The sequence below is a fragment of the Zeus faber genome (assembly GCF_960531495.2).
Source record: "Zeus faber genome assembly, chromosome: 21".
Taxonomy (NCBI): Eukaryota; Metazoa; Chordata; class Actinopteri; order Zeiformes; family Zeidae; genus Zeus; species Zeus faber.
The window spans coordinates 1,736,217-1,751,723 of NC_137208.1; the positions used below are offsets into that span (position 1 = coordinate 1,736,217).

General features: G+C 38.0%; 1 protein-coding gene across 1 annotated transcript in view; it reads left to right on the plus strand.

Annotated features, from left to right (window-relative positions):
- Positions 1–15,507, plus strand: part of LOC307246381 (anoctamin-4-like) — a gene marked incomplete at both ends in the record, with an annotated part of 43,891 nt that overhangs the window by 6,615 nt on the left and 21,769 nt on the right. The window contains 8 exons of the mRNA XM_080022301.1: positions 130–174; positions 256–387; positions 1,510–1,616; positions 2,565–2,620; positions 2,849–2,970; positions 3,458–3,592; positions 6,695–6,791; positions 7,569–7,629. Coding sequence (XP_079878427.1) covers positions 130–174; positions 256–387; positions 1,510–1,616; positions 2,565–2,620; positions 2,849–2,970; positions 3,458–3,592; positions 6,695–6,791; positions 7,569–7,629 — 755 coding nt within the window. The remainder of the gene's footprint in view (positions 1–129; positions 175–255; positions 388–1,509; positions 1,617–2,564; positions 2,621–2,848; positions 2,971–3,457; positions 3,593–6,694; positions 6,792–7,568; positions 7,630–15,507) is intronic.

A 15,507-nucleotide genomic window follows, 5' to 3' on the forward strand; every position in this document is an offset into this window, starting at 1 on the left:
CACAGGCTAGGCTAGGTGATCCCCTCTGCAGCCATGCATTGAGCTAACTCAATTATGAGCATGAGTTGACTTCCTTGTTGTCAACGTTCCTATTTCCCAGTACTGCACCTTATAACTGTCGTGTTTCAGGAGGAAAATCTGCTACATGCACCGAAGACACAAGTTCCTGAGTCGGTGAGTGGGAGATGCTTCTTTGTTATCTGTCTATTAAATGTTATCTGACATGTTCATTTCAGTCGTTTGGTTTTATGTCAGCATGGCGAAACGCATCAACCGGCTCCGCGGCTGGCTTCCCCGAAAACCCATGAAGCTGGACCGCGACACGCTGCCCGACCTGGAGGAGAACGAGAGCTTCACCGCCCCCTTCAGTCGATCCAGGATTCACCAGTGAGTACAGAGAGAGATGGATGGACAGATGGACAGATGGATGGATGGATTGAGAGATGGGTGGATAGAAGGATGGATGGATGGATGGAGGAGAGGATAGATGGAGAGATGGATGATGGACAGACGGACGGACGGATGGATGGAGGGAGGGATGAATGGATGGATGGAGACATGAATGGGTGGATGGATGGAGAGATGGATGATGGACAGACAGACAGACAGACAGACAGACAGACAGACGGACGGACGGATGGATGGATGGATGGATGGATGGAGGGATGGATGGATGGAGAGATGGATGGATGGAGAAAAGGATGGATGGATAGATAGATGTGTCACATCCATCCCATAATCCAACAATACACTTGCAGGCGTAAACAACTAAAATCAGGAATCTATTTCCAACGGCACTGTCTTTCCCAAGGAAAGCTTGTTTGAATGGATACTCCAGTTGTTGTGTTTTTAATTTCACGGAGCTAGGCTAGCTGAACCCCTCTGCAGCCATGTATTGAGCTAACACAGTTAGCGCAAGTTGCTTATGATAAAAATTGACGTGTGGTATTTAACCTTTCTCTAATGGGGTTTACTGGTTGGCACATGGCCGACAGTGGACACATTGTCGGCAACAGATGGCCTCTGTTGCCACGGCGACACCCTGCCATCCACACCATATGCTTTGCCAGTTGAGCTATTTCCTGCACCATTCTCCGCCCCATTCGCAAGGTTGTTTTTTTTTACCACTTCCTCTCTTCTCCTTTCTCCCTACGTCACAATATGCAAATTCAAACACAGGTGCCACAAAACAATATCCATAAACATATCCATCATACCAAACCATCCGTTGTCAAACACTGTGCTTGTAGATGAGCCGGCTGGTGTAAACCAGCTATGAATGACAGGAAGTGAATGATGGAGGTTCTGACTGGTACCAACCTTCACCACCAGGCGTCCTCAACATTCCCTGCGCGAGCAACGTCAGCGGAGCAACACCGTCCGCTCGTCTCCCCAGAACGTTGCACACGTCACTGGGAGGGAAAGCACATGGTTCCGGGGATTCCACTCAGGTTTCATTGTATTTTTATACTTTTATTTTCTCAACGACTCCATTTGCTTCCTCCCCAGTTTCATCATCCACAACAAGGACACGTTCTTCAACAACGCCACCAGGAGTCGCATCGTGCATCACATCCTGCAGAGGGTGAAGTACGAAGAAGGAAAGAACAAGATGGGTGAGTTTGCTACGCCTAACGAGGGGCTGGAACTTTGGTACGCACCAAATAGTCTGAGAAAAGTTCCAGGAAGACACAACACATCCAGTCAAATGTAATGGAGGCAGAGCTGTCATGGATGTGTGCTCTACGACCATGAGAGGGAGCTGCAGTCTATCATAATGGGATCAAGACAAACCAAGAAATCCCACAACGTGTCTGAAATGTCATGCTAGAATACTATTTAGTACGCACTACATACTAATTAGAACACACCACATACCATGTAGTTCATACTATGTACTATTTAGTACACACAACATACTATTTAGTACGCCAATTTAGTGTTGACGTCTGAAACCATCGTATGCATCAAATCGTGAAAAGTACCAGGATGACGCACTACATCCAGTGAAAGATCGTAGTATTGAAACATTGCACGCTAGTGCTGTGTCAGCATATCCCACAATGCATTGAGACATGAAGGTTTCTTGCAGTGTCGTCATGACAACAACGATAGTATGAACATGTGGTGTAATATCAAAATATCATTCCACTGTAAGTGTAATAGTGTTTTATATGGACCTTAAATGAATAATTACAGTATAAATGTTGTCTAATTTCAGTATAATTACATTGCAATATCCCTGTAATTACAGTATAATTACAGTGTAATTGTGTTTGATTTGGACCCTTAATGCTTAATTACAATATAATTACAGTGCAATAACAATGTGATTACAGTGTAATAGTGTTTCGTATGGACCCCAAATGAGTAATAACAGTGTAAGTGTAGTTTAATTACTGTCATTACTCTCCTTTTCTGCCAGTTTTCTGTCCACAGTTGATCTCATTTGGATTCATGTCATTATAAGGATTTAAAGAACTCTAAATGTCTTCTCTTTTGTTTATTTTTCTCTCCCTCTGATCCATTTCTCATCCTTCTTTTCTTTCTTTTTTGTTTTTCAGGACTTAATCGTCTTTTGAGCAATAACTCATTTGAGGCGGCGTTCCCTCTCCACGAGGTAAAGCTGATTTAAACATGATTGAAAGATTTAAAGAGGTTGTCACTGACCAGGATATTATGATATGATATGATTTAACAGAGTAACATTTAGTGGAGTATAGATATTTGAAATGTAGTAGAGTTGTATTGTATAACTTTTATGTATCCATATTTGATTATTATGATTATTATTATTATTAGAATTCTTCTTCTTCTTCTTCTTCTTATTATTATATTTTGTTTCTAGGGCAGCTACAGAAGCAGGAACTCAGTCCGGACTCATGGAGCAGAGAACCATCGCCACCTCCTGTACGAGTGCTGGGCCTGGTGGGGCGTTTGGTACAAGTACCAACCACTGGACCTCATAAGGTAGGTACTCACACTAGTTGTAAACCACTAGACATTATAAAGTAGATCTTATTACTAGTTGTAAACCACTGGACCCCATAAGGTAGGTCCTCACACTATCTGACAATCAAGAGACCTCATGAAGTAAGTTCTAGCATGAGTGAATAACCACTGGTCCACATAAAGTAGGTCCTCACACGGGTTGGTATCCATTGGGCCTCATAAGGTAGGTCTTAACATTAGCTGACAACCACTGGTCCTCATAGGGTAGGTCTGAACACTAGCTGATATCGATTGGTCCTCATAATTTAGGTCCTTACACCAGTTAAAAACCACTGGTGCTCATAAAGTAGGTCTTAACGCCACTTATAAACAACTGGTCCTCATTAAGTAGGCCCTAACGTCATTTAAAACCCACTAGTGCTCATAAAGTAGGTCCTGACACCAGTTAAAAACCACTGGTCCTCATGACGTAGGTTCTAACATTGCTGGTGGCTCCTGGTTCCAGGCGGTACTTTGGGGAGAAGATCGGGCTTTACTTTGCCTGGCTGGGCTGGTACACCGGCATGCTGGTCCCCGCGGCGCTGGTGGGTCTACTGGTCTTCCTGTACGGTGTGTTGACCCTGGACCACTGCCAGGTCAGGTAAGGGACTCTCCTCCTCCTCCCCCTCCTCCACCAGGCTCCCATCGATTTAAAGTGGTAATCTGTAACATTTTTCAGTATTTCACAACTTTTTTACTGCCACAGTACAATAGCATGATCCTATTAAACACTAAAACCATCACAACACAAAACTCATAGAACTGTGCTTATTATAATAATAATAATAATAATAATAATAATAATAATAATAATAATAATAACAACAACAATAATTATCATTATTATTGTTATAATAATAATAATAATAATAATAATTATTATTATTATTATTATTATTATTATTATTAGGGCTATTACCCTAACCCTAATAATAACCCCTATAAATTGTTATTGTTCGGCATCCCCTTATATTGTTATTGTTAGGGAAAAGAATCTCGGAATTTTGAAGCCTAAAACTATCTGTAAAACCAACTTCTGCATAACACATGAACATGGTTGATGTCTTGTTTGTCATCATATTATTTACTATAAATGATATTTACAGTAAGACGCTTTATGATGTCATCATATTATTTACATTAAATTATATTTACTGTAAGATGCTTAATGACATCATCATATTATTTACTATAAATTATATCAACAGTACAGTAAGACTCTCGATGACATCATCATGTTATTTAATATAAATGTACAGATTGTGATTGACAATGTGCAGTTGGATCGTGTCCAGTGTGCGGCGTGGACTCGGTCACTCTGTAGTGTTCAGACGTAACCAAACTATGTGTTTACGTGTATATTTATACAACTTCTTACCTGGTAGATGTCAGTAGATCTGTTGGATTGATACTTTCAATACCTGCTCCACATTACTTTGCCGGAATAATGAAAAATAGATTAAAAACAGATCTATGGAAACATAACTCACTGAAAATGTAATCCAAGTAAAAAACTCAGCAAATCAATGACGTGTCTGACACGCCACCAAACAGCCACTCATCACTGAGAGTGCAGCTCTGCTTCCACAGACAACACGGTGAGCTCTAACAATGAGAACTTCTGCTTTAAATAAACCTTCGCTCACCGTGCGTTACACCGACCGAACCCAACGAACCGAGAGTCGGAAAAATGGAACAACTCTTTTTAGCGAGTGACTCGTGAGGAACCGACTCTCCAAACAGAGTCGAACCTTTCATCACTAATTGTGGTTATTTTGAGAGTGGAACTTGTTGTGATCGACACAGAGCTGTCGTTCTACTGATCAATCATAGTAATAAGTACAGCCTTACAATTTAGATGTTGCAACACACAAGCTAATTTACCTTGTCTCTGTATTTTAAATGGAATTTGAAGCATTTTCAGGGTGTCACATGACACTTGCATAAATTCATAGAACCAATCAGATATGGAGTTGGTGTGGAACGATCCTCACCAAATGCCAAGGTGATGAGACGTTACCATGACGATGAGACATTTGTCATTGTTAAACAACGGTCCAGTAAAAAAAATCTGGATCTCTGCACGACGTTTCTATCTTATTCTGTCTTCAAAAACGAAGAAGAAAAAACAGTGGAACCGGACAGAGTCTGATGCGAAAACGTTTATTAGTATATCAGAGACTTTGAGTTGGCATCGCAGAGTTTATCTTTCTTTGTTCTCTGTTTTATAGTTGCGGAGCAGCTTGCTCATCTACATGTTCTGCCTTTTTCAGTGTCATGACTCACTCAAAATCCTGTTTGAGCCAATCGCAGCTCGTGGTCTTGTCATCATGCATGTAACTTTGATGTAACTTTCCAGATTGGCTCCGTCTGCTGGTTCCATGGCATCGGTGGCTCAGCACAACATGTGATATGTTCTTTTTATGTGGGGTTTCTGATCAGTACAACATGTAGAAGGTTATTTTCATGTGTTATGACATGTAATAGATTCCTTTCATGTAGGGTTGCTAATTAACCACAACAGTTTCATTGGTGACAATGTGACGTTTCCATGATGACGAGACGTTACTGTGAAGATGAGATGTTTTCATGACGATGAGAAGTTTCATTGTTGACGGTTAGATGTTTCCATGACGATGAGACGTTTCATTGGTGACGAGGAGACGTTTCATTAGTGATGATGAGGCGTTTCCATGACGACCAGCCATTTCCATGACGATGAGACGTTTTATTGGTGACGATGAGACGTTTCCATGACGATGAGACGTTTCATTGGTGATGATGAGACGTTTCCATGATGATGAGACGTTTCATTGGTGGCGATGAGACATTTCCATGACGATGAGACGTTTCCATAACAATGAGACTTTTCATTGGTGACAATGAGATGTTTAATTGGTGACAATGAGACATTTCCATGATGATGAGACATTTCCATGACGATAAGACATTATATTGGTGACGATGAGATGTTTCTATGACGATGAGATATTTCATTGCTGCTGATGAGACATTTCCATGACAATTAGACATTACATTGGTGATGATGACATTTTTCCGTGGCAATTAGACATCGTCATAGACGTTTCCATGACGATGAGACGTTACATTGGTGATGATGAGACGTTCGAATGAGGATGAGACTTTTCATTGGTGACAATGAGACGTTTCACTTGTGATGATGAGACGTTTCCATGACGATAAGACAAAGACATTTCCATGATGATGATACGTTTCCATGACGATAAGACATTATATTGGTGTCGATGATACGTTTCCATGACAATGAGACATTTCATTGCTGTCGATGAGATGTTTCCATGATGATGAGATGTTTCATTAGTGAAGATGAGACGTTTCCATGACAGTGAGACGTTTCATTGGTGACGATTAGACGTTTCCATGACGGTGAGATGTTTCCATGACGATGAGGCATTAATTTGGTGACGATGAGACGTTTCCATGACGATAAGGCATTTAATTGGTGACAATGAGGTGTTTAATTGGTGACGATGAGACGTTTCCATGATGATGAGACGTTTCATTGGGGACGATAAGATTTTTCATTGGTGATGATGAGACGTTTCCATGACGATGAGGTTTTTCATTGGTGACGATGAAATGTTTCAGTGGTGATGTTTCCATGACGATGAGAGCTTTGTTATTACTTTAAAGTGCTGTCTTGTCTCTGCTCCCCCTCCAGTAAGGAGATCTGCCAGGCCTCTGGCATCATCATGTGTCCCATCTGCGACCAGCACTGTCCCTACCTGAGGCTGTCCGACAGCTGCATCTACGCCAAGGTAGCATCTTGATGACATCATACAGTATATATTTAAAAAATGTAAACTTTGGGAATCACATGAAACACGGAACGATGGAAGAACATAAAATACACGTTGCAGTTCCGCTGGCTTCCTCTACGGCTAAAAATACTTTTTTTAAACTGCAAATACTACATCCTTGTTGTTAATGTTAGATCTACTCTCAGATTTCCTAAAAAAAATGACACTTATTTTCCGACAACTTTTCATGATCATTTTGCAAGGATACTGCAATCAGTTCATTTGCATTGTTTATCATATTATTATTTGTATATTTCAGTACATTCTAACATAGATGTATTTTTTTAAATGATAAATACATTCATTTATTTATTGAACTAATAATGTATTTAATAATTTCATGGTTTCACAATTACTTATGTAAATACATTTACTTTACTTTCAATGGAGTGCTACTTTCAGGCGATTTTTATTCCTTAATTGAAATAATGTATTTGATCATTTAATAATAATTTATTTAAATACATTTAAATAAAACCCTACATTTATTTTTATTCATTTATATCATATAAAATGTAATTTTTTTAAATTTTAGTGATAATTTAAGCTGATATATATATATACATTCTTTTTTTTTAATAATTAATTAATGTATATATTTATTATAATAAATTTAAAAATATATGTTTTCAATCCTTCAGTAATTTTTTTATATAAATTAATGTTCTGGTATTTTTTCCTATGTAATGTTAATTCTAGCTGAGTGTTGATGCTGAATCTTGCTCCGTTCTGCAGGTGACGCATCTTTTTGATAACGGAGCCACGGTGTTCTTCGCGGTATTCATGGCCGTTTGGGGTAAGATTGGGGAACGTTTTTTATTATTATAAATATTATGAGGGGTCCTGCTGGGATGGGCGGGACCCCTATTGTTTTTGTTTGGATTTTTATCATTATTCTCTGAGCAATTATCACCGGTCAACGTGTCTGGCGCTCAGAGAGCGTCAAACCCATGGACACGAATGAATACCATTTGTATTGGGGGCAATCCACACACGCCGTGCTTCAAGTTTGATCCGCATCGGACAATATCTTTTTGAGGAGTTATTAAAACCAATGTTTTTCTCGAGGAAGGAACAAAGTCGTGAGCCGAGGCACCGGAAATAGCTAAGCAAAAGGACCGGAAGTGGTGGCGCAGAGTGCTTTGTGAGATCATCATCCAATATATACTGTAGATATATATATATATATATATATATATATATATATATATATATATATATTTATCCTGGATGTGGAGGGGAAGCGCCCCGACTCCCTCGCTATCGTCCTCGGGTACTTCTTCAAAGGGAATTTAAGACACAAACTCTTCAAATACGAGCAGCTCATTAACCGTCCGACCGGAGAGGAGGACGCGCTGGATCGCTGCTACACCGCTACGCTCCGTCCACCACGTGCGTCGCCTCACTCCGCCTGACCCCGTGTACAGGCAGGAAGTCAAGCTGCCTAAACCGCACGGACTGGGGCACGTTGAGAACCGCCCCGAACGTCTGGATCAATACGCAGATGCTGTGACGTCATAGATCAGCTTTTGAGAGGACAGCTGTATACCGACACACACCGGGGTGAGTTATAAGCATTTACTTTGTGAAATGCTTTTAGGTATTTAAGAAATGAATTGACATTGTCAGTGAGGAAAGCTAAGTCTGGTTATTAGTCAAATACCATCTTTAGCTGTTATCTAAATTCTGCCAAACTCTGGAAGGTCATGATTTGAACTAAGAATAAAAATGCTTCCCTGCCCACACACCTAAACTCTGGTCAGTGTGTGTAATGTTATTCTCCCTTGTAAGACGCTTTGGATAAAAGCGTCTGATAAATGACTAAATGTAAATGTAAATGTAAATGTCACATCTGATCACTTTAAGGGATAAAAACAAGCAGTGTGCTGCTCTGCTCTACCCGTCAAGAGAGTTCGTCATTCCCTGCTTGACTAATCGCTTGACTGATTGACTACTTGCTAAATAATTGGTTAACTGATTGAATACTTGCTGAGTAATTGGTTAACTGATTGAAGGTTTGCTAAATAATTGGTTAACTGATTGAATATTTGGTAAATAATTGGTTAACTGATTGAATACTTGCTGAATAATTGGTTAACTGATTGAATACTTGGTAAATAATTGATTAACTGATTGAATACTTGCTAAATAATTGCTTAACTGATTGAATATTTGCCAAATAATTGGTTAACTGATTGAATATTTGCTAAATAATTGGTTAACTGATTGAATATTTGCTAAATAATTGGTTAACTGATTGAATACTTGGTAAAAAATGGGTTACCTATTTGAATAATTGGTCAATAATTGGTTGAATAATTGAATAAACTACCCGTGCGACTCACCTGGACCCCGTGCATTGCTGCCTCCAGCTTTATTTATTCTTGTTATTATTATTTTTGACAGACTTTCCTGCTCTTCAGATTGCTGAAGACGGGTTTACAGAGATTTTCACATGGTGAGATTTTCTGAAATTATTATTTTAAAAGAAAATCCCAACTTTTGAGAATAAGACACACAACATAAATAACCCTCTTTGGTAAAGTGTTATTCACATAATTCATAAACTTCTAACCCAATCCAACTCAAGCGAACAGAAAATAATCACAGGGAATCAATGAAGGTGGAAGAAAAGGGTGAGGGCGTTTGGGCAGCGGTTCATATTTAACGACTGATTTACACTTTACATTTACACTTTGTCTTCCACCGAAATAAATACATTTGAGGGAATGAAATCTGCCCCTTCCCCCCCAGAAACAGCTGATGGGCTCCAGTTCAAAAAGAGCCAAACCTTTCCTCACTGGCTCCTCACTGAGTGTCAGTGCTTGAATCAAGCTTGGGTCAGATATTCGTCAAAGCTTTAATAATAATAAGAATAATAATAACTATTATTATTATTACTATTATTATTATTGTAATAATAATAATAATAATAATTATCATCAAACTCAAAATACAAAAATAAATCCAGTTGTTGAAGTTGGCTGATCCAAAGGGGCTGTGAGCCCTGGTTCTGGGCTCAGTGCTGGATCAGGTCCCAGGCGATGGACACTCCGGACATGGAGACCGTGGGCGGGGCGTATGCGTACTCCTCGGTGGGGTAGCGACCGGACAGCCATCTGGGCGGAGCAACGGGCGGCACCGCCTCTTCATCGCAGAGACAACGGGAGGACGAGGAGGCTGTGAAAATGTAGAAGAGACGTCGGTAAAAAAAAATCATCTAAAAGGACGGTAAGTCCGAACCGAAGTCCCAAGGAGATAAGGAGATAAGGAGATAAGGGACTTTTAGAGAATGAGATAAGGACATAATGGACTTTCAGATAGGGAGATAAGGAGATAAGGGACTTTTAGATAAGGAGATAAGGAGATAAGGGACTTTTAGATAAGGAGATAAGGGACTTTTAGATAAGGAGATAAGGAGATAAGGGACTTTTAGATAAGGAGATAAGGGACTTTAGATAAGGAGATAAGGAGATAAGGGACTTTTAGATAAGAAGATAAGGAGATAAGGGACTTTTAGATAAGGGGATAAGGAGATAAGGGACTTTAAGATAAGGAGATAAGGGACTTTAGATAAGGAGATAAGGGACTTTTAGATAAGAAGATAAGGAGATAAGGGACTTTAGATAAGGAGATAAGGGACTTTTAGATAAGGAGATAAGGAGGTGGTACGATAAGCATAAGGAGGTTGGTTGACATTCTGGTGAAAGCGTTGCACGTTGGTACAAGTTAGTTTTACTTTGAACCAATAATTCAATTATTAACTAATGGTTCAAGTTGTCAACCAGTTGTCAACCGGTTATTCACCAGGTGTTCAAGCCCTTATTTGGGAAGACATTTTTCAACGTAGCCACGATCGGTCAAACTATTTCCCGTACGTTTGTGGAAGGGCAGGTGGGCGGTCAGCTTGTCGGGGGCGGCGTGGGGGTCCCCCAGCAGCTGGCGGACCCTGCGGTCGTGGGTCCGGCACCTCTGCACGCAGTACAAGACCAGACACAGCTGGACGGCGAAGGTCAGGACGGCCAGGCCCGTCATGGTCCCGGAGTCTGAAGGAAGACGTCCAAAGGAATTATGCAGAGAGCTGCGTGTGGAATAGAACCCCAAACCCCGGCAGAGTCAGTGCCTTGCTCAACCCACTGACTCATGGAATTTTTACGGACATCATGGATACAACTGGGTCATTGAGGTGGACGACAGAAGCCTTTTTTCAACTCAAAATGATCAATAAAGAATGAAAATAAACACAACAATTTCCAAAAGAAACAAAAAACATTTCTGAAAAATGAACAAGAACATTTTGCAAATGTCCAAGGAACCTGGAAATCACTGAAAGGAGTTTTACAAGATACCAAACATAAACCTCAAATAAACGACAGAAAGCTGCCAAATATACAGGACACCTAATGGTAAACAAATAAATATAAACCTAAAAATGAACAAAACACAATCATATCCACAGGACTCTCCAGGACTCTCCAGGACTCTCCAGGTCCTTGGAAAGCCTCTGTTCCTCTGGATTCATAATTGATGTGGCTCATTGTTCCGTTGCAGAGAGGAACTGGATCCGTCCAACAAAGTGAATTATTCATCACATTTTAATGGAGCGAATCTGCTCCGTTCACCCTCTTTCTTTCTTTCTTTCTTTCTTGATATTTTTTGATATTTTTTGATACTTAATTGATATATTTATATTTTTTGTGAAAATGTGGTTAAATAGTTTTGAAATGCCATGATGAAACCACCATTTCAATATAAAACATCTGGAGCTCCCCATGTTCTATTATATGTGATATATAATAAAATATATCATATAATATACAATGTGCATTGTATATATATTTATAATAGCCAATGCAATACTTGAAAGGAAAGAGTGTGTGTGTATATATATATATATATATATATATATATATATATATTAAAGTATTTCTGATTCTGATTCTATATATATATATATATATATATATATTATGATATTCTCATTTAGCCTCAACTTGTTGCCCATTGGCCCAGATAAAAATGAATTAAAGTCATTGAATTTAAGTGTAAACGGGGCAAAGTTATACGAGTAGTAGAGTAGAGTATTTGTCACACCTAAATAACACCAAATACCTAGTAATAAAAGAGCCTGAATAACACTAAAAACCTAGTAATAAAAGAGCCTAAATAACACTAAAAACCTAGTAATAAAAGAGCCTAAATAACACTAAAAACCTAGTAATAAAAGAGTCCGAATAACACTAAAAACCTAGTAATAAAAGAGCCCGAATAACACTAAAAACCTAGTAATAAAAGAGCCTAAATAACACTAAAAACCTAGTAATAAAAGAGTCCGAATAACACTAAAAACCTAGTAATAAAAGAGCCCGAATAACACTAAAAACCTAGTAATAAAAGAGCCCGAATAACACTAAAAACCTAGTAATAAAAGAGCCTAAATAACACTAAAAACCTAGTAATAAAAGAGCCTAAATAACACTAAAAACCTAGTAATAAAAGAGCCTAAATAACACTAAAAACCTAGTAATAAAAGAGCCTAAATAACACTAAAAACCTAGTAATAAAAGAGTCCGAATAACACTAAAAACCTAGTAATAAAAGAGCCCGAATAACACTAAAAACCTAGTAATAAAAGAGCCCGAATAACACTAAAAACCTAGTAATAAAAGAGCCTAAATAACACTAAAAACCTAGTAATAAAAGAGCCTAAATAACACTAAAAACCTAGTAATAAAAGAGCCTAAATAACACTAAAAACCTAGTAATAAAAGAGCCTAAATAACACTAAAAACCTAGTAATAAAAGAGCCCGAATAACACTAAAAACCTAGTAATAAAAGAGCCCAAATAACACTAAAAACCTAGTAATAAAAGAGCCTAAATAACACTAAAAACCTAGTAATAAAAGAGCCTAAATAACACTAAAAACCTAGTAATAAAAGAGCCTAAATAACACTAAAAACCTAGTAATAAAAGAGCCTAAATAACACTAAAAACCTAGTAATAAAAGAGCCTAAATAACACTAAAAACCTAGTAATAAAAGAGCCCGAATAACACTAAAAACCTAGTAATAAAAGAGCCTAAATAACACTAAAAACCTAGTAATAAAAGAGCCTAAATAACACTAAAAACCTAGTAATAAAAGAGCCTAAATAACACTAAAAACCTAGTAATAAAAGAGCCTAAATAACACTAAAAACCTAGTAATAAAAGAGCCTAAATAACACTAAAAACCTAGTAATAAAAGAGCCTAAATAACACTAAAAACCTAGTAATAAAAGAGCCTAAATAACACTAAAAACCTAGTAATAAAAGAGCCTAAATAACACTAAAAACCTAGTAATAAAAGAGCCTAAATAACACTAAAAACCTAGTAATAAAAGAGCCCGAATAACACTAAAAACCTAGTAATAAAAGAGCCCGAATAACACTAAAAACCTAGTAATAAAAGAGCCTAAATAACACTAAAAACCTAGTAATAAAAGAGCCTAAATAACACTAAAAACCTAGTAATAAAAGAGCCCGAATAACACTAAAAACCTAGTAATAAAAGAGCCTACTTAACACTAAAAACCTAGTAATAAAAGAGTCCGAATAACACTAAAAACCTAGTAATAAAAGAGCCTAAATAACACTAAAAACCTAGTAATAAAAGAGCCTAAATAACACTAAAAACCTAGTAATAAAAGAGCCTAAATAACACTAAAAACCTAGTAATAAAAGAGCCTAAATAACACTAAAAACCTAGTAATAAAAGAGCCCGAATAACACTAAAAACCTAGTAATAAAAGAGCCCAAATAACACTAAAAACCTAGTAATAAAAGAGCCTAAATAACACTAAAAACCTAGTAATAAAAGAGCCTAAATAACACTAAAAACCTAGTAATAAAAGAGCCCGAATAACACTAAAAACCTAGTAATAAAAGAGCCTAAATAACACTAAAAACCTAGTAATAAAAGAGCCTAAATAACACTAAAAACCTAGTAATAAAAGAGCCTAAATAACACTAAAAACCTAGTAATAAAAGAGCCTAAATAACACTAAAAACCTAGTAATAAAAGAGCCCGAATAACACTAAAAACCTAGTAATAAAAGAGCCCAAATAACACTAAAAACCTAGTAATAAAAGAGCCTAAATAACACTAAAAACCTAGTAATAAAAGAGCCTAAATAACACTAAAAACCTAGTAATAAAAGAGCCCGAATAACACTAAAAACCTAGTAATAAAAGAGCCTAAATAACACTAAAAACCTAGTAATAAAAGAGTCCGAATAACACTAAAAACCTAGTAATAAAAGAGCCTAAATAACACTAAAAACCTAGTAATAAAAGAGCCTAAATAACACTAAAAACCTAGTAATAAAAGAGCCTAAATAACACTAAAAACCTAGTAATAAAAGAGCCTAAATAACACTAAAAACCTAGTAATAAAAGAGCCTAAATAACACTAAAAACCTAGTAATAAAAGAGCCCGAATAACACTAAAAACCTAGTAATAAAAGAGCCCAAATAACACTAAAAACCTAGTAATAAAAGAGCCTAAATAACACTAAAAACCTAGTAATAAAAGAGCCTAAATAACACTAAAAACCTAGTAATAAAAGAGCCCGAATAACACTAAAAACCTAGTAATAAAAGAGCCTAAATAACACTAAAAACCTAGTAATAAAAGAGCCTAAATAACACTAAAAACCTAGTAATAAAAGAGCCTAAATAACACTAAAAACCTAGTAATAAAAGAGCCTAAATAACACTAAAAACCTAGTAATAAAAGAGCCTAAATAACACTAAAAACCTAGTAATAAAAGAGCCTAAATAACACTAAAAACCTAGTAATAAAAGAGCCTAAATAACACTAAAAACCTAGTAATAAAAGAGCCTAAATAACACTAAAAACCTAGTAATAAAAGAGCCAGGGGGCGCTGCTCACTGGCTGCTGGGTGCTCTGCTGCTGGTTCCCACTTGCTGATCTGGGGCCCAGCGACGCCCGGGGTCTGGCTGCAGTTCAAGCCTGGTCCCATCACTCAGATCCACCAAACCCTGCAGACAAAACAAGACTTTAGTCATTTTTATTTTATTTTATTAAGAACTATGTTGACTAGCGGAGTAGCACTACGTCGACTAGCGGAGTAGCACTACGTCGACTAGCGGAGTAGCACTACGTCGACTAGCGGAGTAGCACTACGTCGACTAGCGGAGTAGAGCTAAGTCAACTAGTGGAGGAGCACTATGTCCACTAGCGGAATAGAACTAAGGCGACTAGTGGAGTAGCACTATGTCGACTAGTGGTGTAGAACTACGCTAACTAGTGGAGTAGAACCAAGCCGACTAGCGGAGTAACACTACGCGACTAGCAGAGTAGGACTATGTTGACTAGCAGGGAAGCACTAAGCCGACTAGTGAAGTAGCACTATGTCGACTAGTGGACTAGAACAATGTTGACTAGTGGAGTAGAACTATGTTGACTGGTGGAGTAGAACTACGCCGACTAGTGGAGTAGCACTACGGCGACTAGCGGAGTAGCACTACGCCGACTAGCGGAGTAGAACTAAGGCGACTAGCAGACTAGCACTACGTCGACTGGTGGAGTAGCACTAAGTCGACTAGCAGAGTAGCTCTACGCCGACTAGTGGAGTAGAAATAAGGCGACTAGTGGAGTAGCACTATGTCG